The 15,577-nt window shown below is 43.8% G+C and overlaps 1 protein-coding gene across 1 annotated transcript; it reads left to right on the forward strand.

The window, feature by feature from the left end:
• Nucleotides 1-1,181: 1,181 nt before the first annotated feature.
• On the forward strand, nt 1,182-14,954 carry rag1 (recombination activating 1; the record flags this gene model as incomplete). The annotated part of the gene is made up of 4 exons (XM_080762133.1): nt 1,182-1,255; nt 10,082-10,420; nt 10,826-12,015; nt 13,210-14,954. 4 exons carry the CDS (start codon nt 1,182-1,184, stop codon nt 14,952-14,954), a joined length of 3,348 nt encoding a protein of 1,115 aa, XP_080618259.1.
• Nucleotides 14,955-15,577: the final 623 nt, after the last annotated feature.

Consider the following 15,577-nt stretch of genomic DNA (forward strand, 5'->3'; position numbering starts at 1 on the left):
TCACACACACATTCATACACCAATGGTGACGGAAACCATGCAAGGCACCAACCAGCACATCAGGAGCAATTAGGTTCAGTGTCTTGCTCAAGGACACTTCGACACTAACTCTGGGGGAGCCCGGGTTCGAGCTGGCAACCTTGCGGTTACCATCCAGCCACTCTACCTCTGAGCCACCTAGATTTCCTTAAAGCACCCAATGACCACTTATAGTGATTTATAATCCCACTCTAATGCATTTATAACAGTGATTATAATGCATTTTACATTACATTGTTTTACAATTATAAGATGTATTATACACTAGCATTCTTTCAAAAGCATATGTGATTGTGCAATAGTGTACACAATATGCCATGATTATTGTTAGAAAATCTTAGGAATATGTATGATCACAGCATTATAAGCATTACCGCATTGTAAGCATAATATAATGCATTAAAAGTATCTTTATAATGTATAAGACATGGCCGTAATATACTGTGTTACTGAAATAAAAAATGTCCTCATGAAAAGTTTCTTTACCTAGTATGCCTTTAAGTTGTTCTCCACATTGTCTGACTCACCATCACTCAGGAGATAAATTAAACTGGTCGGAAAACCACAATAACTCGACGGTGCCTTGGGCAAAGGCCACAGGACAGCATGCGACAAATTAATGCGATTTCACGACCTGCGCACATCCAATAAAACGAATGTGTACAGCTGAACATAGACGATATTGTGGTGTCGCTTGAGGAGGATGTTTGTGGAAGCCAGGATGCTGTGCGCGTCTCCTTGGCTCTCTGTTAAGGTTCCATCCGTCAAGAGGGGCGAACATCAAGCACTGCCATGTCACACAGGGTCACGCAAAGCCCGGAGACAGCATCACTCACCTCAGCTGTCACCTGGCTGTCACCGTGTGATTTTATGTGCCCTCACCTGTGGTGGAAAGGAAGGTGCAGCTCTTAATGAATCACCCTCATTGGAATAATCACATAAATTATTATCACCAAAACCTGAGGTGAGTGTGAGAGACAAGGGAAATAAAATGTGTGTGAGAGAGAGAGAGACAGAAAGAGAGATGGATGAGTATAGAATGAGTGGTGGGGAAAGGTATTTTTTTCTGTCTTTTTGGCGGGTTGGTTTGACAAATAGCTTTGCATTGCAGTCCACCTCCTTGAGTATTAATTTACCAAATCATGTCTCAGGATGAAGGATGGAAGAGAATCAAGAGATGGACAGTGGGAGGCACCTTACTGAAGAATGGGGCTAGGTGGGTGAGACATAAAAGGATCCCTGGCTAATAAGACAAATATGCCTTGATACATTGATACATTATAATGAATCTAAAAAGAAACACCTTAAATATTGTATTTATTTAATAAATAGATAATCTTTCACACCATATGGGACTACTTACGTGACGTCACAGGTTGATGATGTCATATGCCCATGTGTAGTCTAGCCCTATGGAATGCATATGCTAATAAAAAAACAAGAACAAGCATTCCATAACTATTCCATAGGGCTGGAACACACATGGACAAATTACTAAAATAAATAAATATTTAAATGTGGCTAATGAATCTTATTAGCCAGGGATCCTTTTAAGTTGTTAGTTACAGCAGATTGCAGATAGATGCGTAATTGAATTCAACTGACTTACTATAATCTAGAACTACTCTAAAGAATGCTAAAATACTAAATACTAAAATCACCAGTAATAAAATACAATCAAATCCCAGTCAGTTCCTAATGAGACAGAAATATTGCACAACAGGAGTCCTCAGCAGCATATGAGAAAGGTTAGGGGATATTGCCTTTGATGGAGGGCAGTGAGTCAGTGATGTCCCAATGATCTTCTCCGCTGTCCTCACCACTCTGCACAGTTTTCCAGTGTGATGCATTTCAGCTTCGAGACCAGACAGAGATGCAGTTGGTCAGGATGCTCTCTATAGTGCCCTGTAGGGGCAGTGGGCACTATAGAGAGAGCAGCTTGACCAACTGCATCCCTGTCTTTAACACGCCAGGATGAGCTCAATGAGTTAAATGAGCCAAAAACAATTAACCACATAATCTCTGTACTGGAAATAGCCGCTCTACAAGCTCACAGAGTTTGTGAGCATATAGAACGGCTAGTTGCTGTATTTTTTTTATTGTTTTGTAATTCTTTTAAATGTTTTGCCTATATTGACATGCCCCAAATATATAGGACTAAGGACACTATGTTTAAAGTATAATTATGATTATGTTGTATTCTGAATACCCATATTGACTAATTCACTAATTCACCCTGCATAGAAGATGAAGCTTCTCTGGTGAAATTCTAATTCAACTTCAACTTTACTTCATTGTCACATCACACAAGTTTGGTGTAAAAGATCATTATCACATGGTGGTTGTTTTTGGACCTTCGAACTGCATAGTTCTGCATTTAAGGCAGAACTATTCTCCCCTTTCCTTAGTTGTCAGTTGTCACAACCTTCACTCTGCCTTAAGCCTGTTGGTGTTCCCTCTCCGAGGTAAGCCTGTTATCCAGTGCAACTCCTTTTCAGCGGGTCACTACCTTATCCCTCTCTCTTTTACTTAGTGTGTATTGCCCATCTCTTCTTCCTTTCTTTCTTTGTTTCTGCTGTATCGCTTTTTGACATGTGGGGGTGAAGGTGAGAGTAGTAGGTGTGTGATAGGATCTAGGATCTGAATATCCGAGTCCTCCTGCATACGTTTCACATATCTCTGGTCCTGTGTGTTATGCACCTGGCCTAGGGGGTGCCTTAAGGTACACAACAAAAAACAGGGGAGACGCAGTTTACCAAAGAAATATAATTGATTGATTAACCAAAAATAAGTAATCAAATGATGAATCAGGAATAAACAGATGAAGTGTAGGTGATCAGTATTCAGTGGTGTAGTGCGTGTAGTGTATGCATGAGTGAAATGTATGCGTGTGCGTGTATGCATGTATTAACAGAAATGTTGAAAAGTGTGCATGGTGGAAAAGGTGCAGGAGGCAAATGAAAAGAACAGAACTGGGGAAAGACTGGGGAAGCAGGCATTTATAGGGCGTCGACACCCGGGTCCAGGTGCGAGCTGATCATAATTAGTAGCTCTGCTCCCCAATCCTATTGGACAGAGAACATACAAATGATTAGGAGAGCAAGACATATTATACACTAAGAGTAACATATAACACACAATATAGGGAACCGTCACATGTGCCACACACACACACACACACACACACACACACACACACACACACACACACACACACACACACACACACACACACACACACACACACACACACACACACACACACACACAGTGGTGTTGAAGTGACCTGGTTGTAAACAGTAAACAAATAAAAAACAAGACTTTCTTCCAGTGGCGTGTATCCACTTGGTTCCATTTGAACACTCTCACAGTTAAAATGAACACTCGTGATTTTGCAGTGTAAACTCCGGGTCCTCCTCCACCCCCAGGTCTGCTCCCCACATTCATAACACTCAGCTCCATGCCAGGTGGCTGTCTCCGCCACTCTTTCGCCCCATAAATCAAACTGTCATCGAGTTGATCAATAACAAGTCAATTAGCAGACACAGAGCGATGAGGGTCTCGGGGGGTCAGCGCTTGTTTGTTAGACAGACATCTGCAGCTCTGTCCCTGTCTGCCACCGAGCTATGGGTGTCACTTAACGTGGAGGCATGTGGCTACCTGGCCGCCATAAATCTAAACATCAACTATAAATAGGGTTTGGAACATCTTGCTCCAATTCATCATCTGCTTGTTCTTGGCTACATAATGTATGGAGCGTAATGTACCACTGCATACATCAAGTCTCCCTTGGAGGCTGATCAAGGTGGATGGACCCAGACATAGTAACTTTTAGTCATTGACATAGTTATAGTATTTGTTCACCACTTAAGCCTCCCTATAGTGTATACCTGACTGCATGTCTCTGCTGTCGGGAAGAAACCCCTCCTATGCCCAGCTTTCCAGGTTTGTGTGAACACAAACATTGTCTTGTGATTGGCTGATCACCCCATAGCGATGATATGATTGGCTGAGCAAATTCATATTGAAGATAAAAGTAAGATAAAAGTGAAGACGCCAAAACTGATATTTTGGATATTATCTCTTTTCTGGGGGGAACATTTTCAGAAAATAGCATAGACCTATCAAAAGAGATTTGGTGGTGTAGTAGAAGGCAAAGAGAGCGAAACAAGGACAGAGCTGACCCAGGTCAAATAGCATTAGTATTTAAGTAGTTAAATTATTTTAGATAACATAACAATCTGGAAGTGTGTGAACTTTTTGGAAAATGTGCCCAACATCCAGAATTACCGTGGGTAACATTCTATTTAAAACTAGAACTGCACTCTGCCGAGTGCATACTTGCTTGTTGCACACTAGTAGGCCATAAATGGCCTACTAGTGCGCAAGCAGAGCGCGCAAGTACTTTCGACCGCTACAAACCGCTACAAACTGTAAAATCTCAGTTTCTGCCTCTATGTATATGTCATTTGTAAGTTGATTAGCGGTATACTGTGGTTACTTTGCGCCCTATGCACCGTCCCAGCCTTTTCGATCTGTATGCACCGTCCCAGCAATGACTAATGACTAGACATACGTATACATATACATTATACTATATAGAGTATGTAGTTGTAATTTGATTAGCAGTATACTGTGGTTACTTGGTGTCAAAAAGTGACAGCCGTCTTTTTCAACCGTTTTTATGTGTATGCAAATCTGTGCCTGGTTTGCTGGGACCAGATTACACATTACGTCATCGTTGAGAGCTGGGACCAGAGTACATGGTGTGTATATGTATGACTAGCTCTCAGTGATGACGTAAGAGAAATGGTCATCTGTGTAATCTGTCCCAGCAGACCAGGCACAGATTTACAAATTACAAATTTCAAATTACAACTACATATAGAGTATGTAGTTGTAATTTGATTAGCAGTATACTGTGGTTACTTGGTGCCAAAAAGTGACAGCCGTCTTTTTCAACCGTTTTTATGTGTATGCAAATCTGTGCCTGGTTTGCTGGGACCAGATTACACATTACGTCATCGTTGAGAGCTGGGACCAGAGTACATGGTGTGTATATGTATGACTGGCTCTCAGTGATGACGTAAGAGAAATAGTCATCTGTGTAATTTGTCCCAGCAGACCAGGCACAGATTTACAAATTACAAATTTCAAATAACAACTACATATAGAGTATGTAGTTGTAATTTGATTAGCAGTATACTGTGGTTACTTGGTGCCAAAAAGTGGCAGCCAGTTTTTTTCAACCGTTTTTATGTGTATGCAAGTCTGTGCCTGGTTTGCTGGGACCAGATACCACATTACGTCATCGTTGAGAGCTGGGACCAGAGTACATGGTGTGTATATGTATGACTAGCTCGGCAGTGTAATGGTTTTTACACTGGTGTGTATATGTATGACTAGCTCTCAGTGATGACGTAAGAGATATGGTCATCTGTGTAGTCTGGTCCCAGCAGACAAGGCACAGATTTACAAATTACAAATCACATTACAACTACATACAGAGTATGTAGTTGTAATTTGATTAGCAGTATACTGTGGTTACTTGGTTCCAAAAAGTGACAGCCAAGTTTTTTTCAACCGTTTTTATGTGTATGCAAGTCTGTGCCTGGTTTGCTGGGACCAGATACCACATTACGTCATCGTTGAGAGCTGGGACCAGAGTACATGGTGTGTATATGTATGACTAGCTCTCAGTGATGACGTAATGTGGTATCTGGTCCCAGCAAAACAGGCACAGATTTGCATACACAAAAAAACAGTTGAAAAAAAAACTGGCTGTCACTTTGAAGAGACCAAGCGAAATTATTACTTGCGCGCTCTGCTTGCGCAAGTAATGAGAATTTAAGCGCTCGGGTGGTGCAGTGGTAAACTCACTGGCACTGCCCACCACCATAGAGGTTGTGGGTTCAAATCCACCATGCTGCATCCGGCTTTGTCAAGCGCACTGTGTTTGGGGGAGGGAAGCCGGGTGGGGCGTGTGATATTGGTTATTGCATGTAATCCTACGGCCTACGGGCTGGCGCAGCACTTGTCAGTGGGGAGTGTTGGGTGGTAGGAGTAGGACGAAGGCTCTATGTCCTCCCGGCTGGGGCTCCTCACTGGCAGGTGAGTCAGTAGAACGACAGTAGTGATAACACAGAAATGTGTGTGGGGAGGAATCAATTGGCATAGTGACTAGTTTGGGGAGAAAAAGGGGGTAAAATAATTGGCTACACTCTAAATTTGAAGAAACAAAAGAAAATGAAATGAATTTAGGCATTTAGTAGATACTGTTAAGTGCACTTACTCTGTTAGTGGCATGAACCCTAACAAATGACAGGCTAAATGCTCACATAAGTAGAGTGGAAAGGAAAACAATTAAGTGCTACAAAGTAACTAGGGCACCAGTCACTGTGTGATAATTCTATTGGGAAATGTGCATGCTAATTAAACGGCCAACTATTTTCTGTTTTTATGGTCACCCTCCTCGACCATAACATAAGCAACAGTAGATATAAAAGCCAATAAAGCCAGCCCACACTCTAGCTTCCTTTTTGTTAGGCAGACACATGATGTGGAAAGATCGAAGCGCTTTTTGGCTGCCGCTTACTGTGTGGTTAATGACTTGGCTGCCATGTCCTGCACAACAGCAACAGGCTCCTGTGGTGACGAGAAGAGATTAATCCCCTGGATGATTACAAACTAGGGTGATTTGGGGCATTATAGCTCTCCCGATCCACTGAGACATCACATCAAACCATGCTGTCTAATTAGTGCGCTTACTGCTTACAGTATGTAGATTGGAGAGACAGGCATTTTGAAGGAATGAATGTATACCCTTACTTGGGTGTTGCCCAGTGTTGGCCTGTCAAAAATATCCAATCTACAAAATCACAATAATGCACCACGATGCAACATGCTGTGATCTGTACAAGCTGGTGTTTCTCAAATGTGGGTGTAACGTTAGGGGTATTGCATATGTGGAGTTAGTACAAGCAGTAAAGAGAATGTGAAAAATGAAATAATGTACATTTTTACTGCTATGTTTAAGGATAAAACATTGACAAACTTTGAACCTGCTGATATATATATGAGTAGGCTACTTTTGCTTTTAAGTATATTTTGATGCCAATATCTTTTAACAAAAATAAATTTTGATTACCAGACTTTTACTTGTAACATAGTGTTTGTACATTACAGTATTGAAACTTTTACTTAAGTAAAACATTTGAGTACTTTTTCCAACCAATGGTTGTATAAGTGAAGAGGGTACTTGGATTCAGAGAATCAGAGAAAGTGGGGATTGCTAAAGCTGAAAAGGTTTGAGAACCATAACGAATAAGATAACTAAACAAAAAGCTTTGCTTGACTCTTCCAAGATCATCCACGCAGTCAGTGTAGAATACAGCTTGGTAGGCTACATCGCTGTTCTTATTGTGAAAAAGCGATTGTTGAACTGAGGCCTGCTGAAGTGAATGTGAAACGTGTAAGTGTAAGTGGTACAGTATAAACAGTGTCTCCAGTCCCTACCTCCTTCAAAACTGCCATAAAAGAAAACCTGTCTGCAATTTACAAATGGGCCTATAAGTCTTCTAGCTTGCCAAAATAAATTACCCCCTCACTGTTTCTCTGTAAATATACGTTTACTGCTCCTAGAATTGATGATCTCGTGTATGTCTTTCTATCTTGATGAATTGAATACTGCCAGGATCACAATGGAAACAAGCCCTCAGGGCTTTTGGTGTTATCCTTTTAGTATAATTGCAAACTTGTTAAAAATGTATTCAACTAATCAAACTCATTGTAGAAGCAATGACAGTATGGAATCGTTTCTTGGTATTGACAGACAGAGTTATTGTTTTGAGCAATCCATTGTGATTTGTGACTCTGTCTGCACTCGTAACATTTTCCCAGGTTTAACAGTGTCTGTTTTGAGTTACGAGCAACACGAGGCCACCTGCCTGAGGTGAATCTTCAGACATGGGGGATAATCATGACATGGTGGCCTCTCCAGATGAGGTGGCGTGCACAATTGTTTGTTTGGGGGTTACTGTTGGAATGTGTGTGTTGTGTGTGCATGTGCATGTGTGTTGTTTTTTTTGGGTTAACCATGCTCTCTCTCTCTCTCTCTCTCTCTCTCTCTCTCTCAGCTGTATGGATCAGGTGGCATCAACTGACTGTTGCTAACCCACACCAGTGTGGGTATAAATACCAGACACAATGAATGGATCCCGCTGCATAGAGAGTGAATCCTTCATACAGGAGCAGCACCAAGCTGGGAGACGCTTGGAGACAGATACAAACACATAGAGGGTTGTGTGTCACATCGGCTCCTGGGCTTCCCCTGTGCTCCCATGCAGAGAAGACCCCCAAGTAACCCCCCGGGGATCCAAACACCAGCTGAGACTGAAAAACAAGGTAGGGGCCCAGCTGACACACACACGTGCACACAGTTTGTCTCAGAGGACAGTTCAACACGGCAAACAGACAAACACACTCACACACACATGATGATGGGGGCCGCCAGATTCCAGCCTCCCAGGGATACAACGTACAATGGCAGATAGAAAGATGGATAGACGGACCATGCTGAAATGTGTGCACTACTGGTATGCAATGGTAAGGCTCACCAATGGAATTAAGAGTTTATAGGCTTATTTACATGATTCAACTTTGATTGAACTTGCAGACTATGCAAATTTTGAATTGGAATTGATCAATTATGGTTTGGCTTGGGACATTTGGGAATAGCAATATATATTTTTGAGGGGCGCTAGCCACTCCTCTACCTAGCTTTGAGTGTTTGTGTAAACACAAACATTGAAGACAAAAGTGTGTAAACACAAACATTGAAGACAAAAGTGAGGACGCAAATTGTATATATATACTTTTGTAGATGGTGGGTACCTGTTGACCTTTTCTCCTGTATAATCAATAACGTTGTTTCCACGTCGTTTCGTGGGTTTTTAAATGCCAGTCAAGCTGGCGCCGGGACAACACTCCACATGTCCCAAACTCTTTTCCCTTATGGCTTCTTCCGCCATAGTCTGAAAACCCATCTCTTCAGACTCTTAGCCCGTACATAGCACTTGCCGTAGCACTTGCCCTAGCCTTGACGACCTTACAGGCGTATGCAAAGGCTCAACTTATGTAACTTAGATAGCATGTTACAATGGGTTTATATAGGGAGGGAGCGGGGCAGCTAAAATGTGTATAAAATATCTAAATACTGAATCGAATGACTTTAAAACTATCTGGGGTGTTCACATTAGCCGATTAGTAGACGATAAAATTACATTTTTTTTAAAGTGAAATATGCATTTAAAGCCCAAACCACACCAAAGGCTGGGTCGAGCGGTGTGATATGTCCTGTTGCACCTCGACCAAAGTCCACCCAAGTGATTCAACTGGTTCAATGCAGTGGCCCAAACCGCACAAATGGTTGCAACTGTTTGGTTGCAAGGTGTTGCATTGCGACCCATTGGTGTGGTTTGGGCTTCTAAGAGCAAAATTTTGTAAATTGTAAGCTGGAGAGAATTGGAGGCTGGAGGCTTTCAATTCTTCAGCCACAATATAGCCATTATGCGTGTGAGACAGTCTTACAGTTAAGGCTGTCTTGCAGTTATCAAACTCGCTGTGTCAAAGTAAAAATAAAGTCACAATGGCTCCCTGAGTGATGGAATTGCATGGAGATGAAATAAATTAAGATTTTGGTGCTGTATTGATCCCCAATGCTTGTCTCATACATTTTACAGAAGACCTAAATGGCATTTATGATATAATACAGCACTCAGAGTCAAGGCTCACCATGCATGACTGCCTGTACAGGGGGATTTTAGATGATTTGATGTATAAATCCAACAGCAATCAAGTAAAGCTGTCATGGGCTCAAATGTTAAAAAGGCACTTGAGAAATCTTTTACAGTTAAATCTCTTCTCTTTATGTTTTAATGGCTTCTCACAGGAAGCTGACATTATTTAATACTTTTATTATATGCCTCACTACGCCCTCTCCTCTCCTCTCATCTCCTATTCAATTCTATCCTATCCTCTCCAGGGTCCACAACATTTCTCCCATCATGGCGGAGCAGGGCCTGGAGACAGATGGCCCCAGATCTTCCATGCCAGCTGAACTCCATCACGATCATTCCAAGTTCTCACACTGGAAGTTTAAACTGTTCAGGGTGAGGTCCATGGAGAAGGCCCCTCTCCCCAGCGAGACAGGGCCTGAGAAAGCAGCCTCTGGTATCTCTCCTCCTGCAGATGATAGTGAGCCTCTTCCTGGGAGTGTGATGAAACTGTGCCTCGGGGGGGAAAGTAAAGAGTACATGGAGGGTCCAGGCCGGAGAGTAGATCTGAAACTACAGGAGATGGACACTCATATGAACCACCTCAGGTGAATGCACAGTGCATACACTCAGCTGTTGTACATTACACTATACTACCGTATACTACTTTTTTATTTTTTATTTCGTGTCAGGACAAGACACAATTCTAAGATGATTAGTCCAAAACATAATTATACATAATGTATAACATATCCCAAGCTTTCTCTAATTATTCAGCAAATGCTAAATCCATGTGTTCAAAAAGCCATTTATGTCTTTACTCTTTATGCATCACTGAACTTTATGCATCACTGAACTTTATGCATCACTGAACCACTTATTTAATCATTTTTGACACAACTATATGTACTATACTATACTATACTATACTATACTATACTATACTATACTGACTGGCTGTATAATTGTCCTGTTTGAAGGTGTCTCTGTCGGCTCTGTGGTGTTGCTCTAAGAAAAGCCAAAGGCACAGAGCATGAGGTGCAGGGTTCTTTGGATGAGGCAAGCAGGTCTGCCCTGCGTAAAATGAGCTGCAAGTTCACAACCTGGCCACAGGTCATCCTGAAGGTTTTCAAAGTCGACGTGGAGGAGGACATGGAGGCCATCCACCCCCCGTCCTTCTGCCATCGCTGTTGGACGGTCACCATGCGGGGAGGAGGCTTCTGCAGCTTCTCCAGGGGAAGGGTACCCGAGTGGACACCCCACTCGTCACTCTGCTCCCTCTGCTTTCCCAGGAAGCGCTCACTCCAGCGGAGTGGGAGGAAGAGGAGTAAGTGTCATCATGGAGCCCAGCACATGACCAAGAGAGCCAAGTGGGACCTCTCTGATCACCATGTCCCTGGTGAGAGGAGATCCCTGAGGGACCTCTCTGATCACCATGTCCCTGGTGAGAGGAGAGCCAAGTGGGACGTCACTGATCACCATGTCCCTGGTGAGAGGAGATCCCTGAGAACAAATGCAGGTCAAGGTCCCGCGGACAACTCCTGGGCGAAGCCCAACATTCAGAAGGAACAGTGGGTGAAAAGCATTACTCACTGTCAGAACGACCACCTCAGCACCGGGCTGGTCTCAGAGGGACTCCCCGTGGACTTCCTCTGCTCCCTTACCTGCCTGGTTTGTGACCATCTGCTCTGTGACCCAGTGCAGTCCCCGTGCAGACATCTCTTCTGCCGCAGCTGTATTGTGAAATATACCCGTGCGCTAGGACCCTACTGCCCGTCCTGCTACCGGCACTGTGCCCCTGCTGACCTCACCCCGCCCACCAAGGCCTTCCTGGTGGTGCTGCACTCTCTCCCTCTCGTCTGCCCGAGAGACGGCTGCGGGGAGCTGGTGAGGCAGGACACTTTCAGGTCCCACCGTCTAGCCCACCAACATGTGGAGCTGGAAGAGAGTTGGGGGTCCCAGGAGAGCCACACAGGCGACCACCTTCCGATCAACAAGGGAGGTCGACCCCGTCAGCACTTGCTGTCACTGACCCGTCGCGCCCAGAAGCATCGACTCAGAGACCTGAAGAGCCAGGTGAAGGTGTTTGCCGAAAAAGAGGAAGGAGGTGATGTGAGGTCAGTGTGTCTCACACTATTCCTGCTCGCTTTGAGGGCTGGAAACGAGCACAGGCAGGCAGACGAGCTGGAGGCCCTGATGCAAGGTAATAGAGGTATTATGTGGCTTATTATCCAAGCTAAGTTTCGTACTGTAAACCTTGTATCTCCAATCGTTTTATGTTTCTTTCCTAAATTAATGCTATTGGTCACCCTTCATCCACTTCATCCATCATCACTATGTTATACTTTGTTGTATGCCTCTCTCGTAAAATAGCAGCAATAACATATAAGCTCACAACGGGTCACGTGGCACATTCATCGTCAGCTTGTAGATCTGATATTTTTGAAAATACCTACAAAGGTTTTTGTTTTCAACTGTAATGACATGTCCAACATAGGGATGATGGGTTCGTTAAGTGGTTAAGTCTGTGGGTTTGATAAATGTTTAACCAATTTAAAATATTGTATTCTGTAGCCTATCCCTATACAATAATAACATAGCCTCTTTTTCCATTTCCTAAACTGTTTTGGACATCCCTAAAATGCTTTGAAAGAGAATGAAAATGCAGCAGCATTTGCTCATTAATATTTCTGTGTACCACAGAGGAATGCAACCATCTCATAAATAACAATGAGTTGAAAAGTTCACCATTCCACGACAATGGAGTAACTTGCCTGCGAGAAGAATTGAAAAGCTTTTTTTTATTTTTTATTATTTGCCTGTCTTTTGAAATGCTTCTGTCTTGTTACACGCGCAGTCTCCTCCCCGGTTCTCTCTCATTCTCACTCTTCATTTAATACACAATAACAACTGTCAAGGGGCTGTTAATATCAAAACAACATCAGAAGCTCTTGTATGTGCAAATTACACAGACAGCACCATTCTCCTCTCTGGAGAATAGGGGCCAGCTGGTGTCTGTTTTCATTTGCAGCCAATACATCACTTTTGCCAGCTCCAACGACTCACCCTCTATCCCCCCCTGTAACATTTCGATATTACGAAATATAGAATTTTGTTATTATCACAAAAAACACAAAAATTGTCTGGTCCCTCATTTGGCTGTTAGATTCAGGATTCTCTCTGCGTCAAATAACATTTAGCCATTAGCCAAATTGCTTATATAGACAGCAAATGCAGAGCATGAAAATACTGTAATAGATTAAAAGAAATATCAGAGCAGCAGAATACGCTTGAACAACGGCTTCACTGCCTGTCTCCTTTCTCTCTTCTTTTTTTGCTCCTCGAATATTGTCTTTGTTCCTAATCTCTCTCTCCTTTTACCTCACGTCTTTTACAGGCAGAGGCTTTGGGCTGCACCCAGCTGTGTGCCTTGCCATTCGGGTCAATACTTTTCTGAGCTGCAGTCAGTACCACAAGATGTACCGGACTGTGAAGGCCACCAGCGGCCGCCAGATCTTCCAGCCCCTGCACACCCTCCGTGCCGCAGAGAAGGATCTCCTCCCTGGCTACCACCCGTTTGAATGGCAGCCAGCCCTCAAGAGCGTGTCCCCCTCTTGCCATGTGGGCATCATCGACGGGCTCTCTGGCTGGGCCGACTCGGTGGATGACTCACCAGCGGACACAATCAGCCGGAGGTTTCGCTATGATGTGGCCCTTGTGTCTGCCTTGAAGGACCTGGAAGAGGAAGTGATGGAGGGGCTGAGAGAATGCGGGCTAGATGACAGTGCTTGCACCTCAGGCTTCAGAGTAATGATCAAAGAGTCCTGCGATGGCATGGGAGATGTCAATGAGAAACATGGCGGGGGGCCCGCGATCCCTGAGAAAGCGGTCCGTTTCTCTTTCACCGTTATGTCCATCTCTGTGACGCCGGATGGGAAAACGGAGGCATTGACCATCTTCACAGAGCCAAAGCCCAACTCCGAACTGTCCTGTAAGCCCATGTGCCTGATGTTTGTGGATGAGTCGGACCACGAGATGCTCACTGCCGTCTTGGGGCCCGTAGTCGCAGAGCGCACGGCAATGACAGAAAGCCGACTCATCCTGTCCATGGGTGGCCTCCCCCGCTCGTTCTGCTTCTACTTCAGAGGCTCAGGCTATGATGAGAAAATGGTGCGCGAGATGGAGGGCCTGGAGGCATCAGGTTCTACCTATGTCTGCACTCTGTGTGACTCCACCCGGGCGGAGGCCTCTCACAACATGGTGCTCCATTCCATCACCCGCAGCCACGGCGAGAACCTGGAGCGCTACGAGATATGGCGGAGCAACCCCTTTGCAGAATCTGTCGAGGCGTTGCGAGATCGGGTGAAGGGGGTCTCCGCCAAGCCCTTTATGGAAACCCAGCCCACTCTGGATGCATTGCACTGTGACATTGGTAACGCCACTGAGTTCTACAAAATCTTCCAAGATGAGATCGGGGAGGTGTTCCAGAAAGCTAACCCCAGCCGTGAGGAAAGGCGCCTCTGGAGGGCGGCTCTCGACAAGCAGCTGAGGAAAAAACTCAAGCTCAAGCCCGTGATGCGGATGAATGGGAACTACGCCCGGAGACTGATGTCCGAGGAGACCGTGGATGTGGTGTGTGAACTGGTGCCCTCAGAGGAAAGGCGGGAGGCTCTGAGGGAGCTAATGGGGCTTTACATCCAGATGAAACCTGTGTGGCGTGCCAGCAACCCAGCCAAAGAATGCCCTGACCAACTGTGCCGCTACAGTTTCAACTCCCAGCGCTTTGCAGACCTCCTCTCCACTACCTTCAAATACAGGTATGACGGAAAGATTACCAATTACCTGCACAAGACCTTGGCCCACGTCCCAGAAATCATAGAAAGAGATGGCTCTATTGGAGCATGGGCCAGTGAGGGGAACGAGTCAGCAAACAAACTATTCAGGCGCTTCCGTAAGATGAATGCGCGTCAGTCCAAGGCTTTCGAGCTGGAGGATGTGTTGAAACACCACTGGCTCTACACCTCCAAGTACCTGCAGAAGTTCATGGAGGCTCATAAAGACTCTGCCACAGCTCTGAAAGCTACCATTGACCCAGCGGAGATCGTGCGAAAAGAAAATATCTCCCCTGACACTCATGTTTGACAATGTTAAGGCTTGATTGATTTTATAATCTTAATACCGGGATTTTTATCTGAAGCGGTATAGTATTTTTTACCTAAACATTATGAGAAATTAATGACTTGATTTACACAATTTAAAAATGTTTTTTCCTTTAAATGTCTCATTAAAAGGGATATTTCACAAAAAACATTTGGTCATTTTATCGTCTACTCAGGCTTATGTGAACACCACAGACAGTTTTTAAGTTGCTCCATTCAGTATTTAGAGATTTGATATTCATTTTAGCTGCCCCGCAATCTTCCCATACAAAGCCATTATAACTTAAAACTCCATTTTAACCACGATAGATTTATCGAAAACACCCAATCTTTTTTCTGTTGACTGATAATGACCTTCTAATACCGTGGATTTTCATTTACTGTTTTCATTTATTTTTAATAATTCTTTTTGATTTTGTAAATTGTGAGCAGTGCTGGAGGAGTTTCTTTTCCAAAATAATTATAAAAAATAACTGAAAACAGTAAATTACAAACCACGGCCCCCTCACGTATTATAATAGTAGGACAATATCAGTAAACAGAAAAAAGGTTGGGTGTTTTCGATGAATCTATCATGGTTAAAATGGATTTTGACGTTATAATGGG

The sequence above is a fragment of the Protomyctophum bolini genome (genome assembly GCF_963924005.1).
Source record: "Protomyctophum bolini genome assembly, chromosome: 4".
Taxonomy (NCBI): domain Eukaryota; kingdom Metazoa; phylum Chordata; class Actinopteri; order Myctophiformes; family Myctophidae; genus Protomyctophum; species Protomyctophum bolini.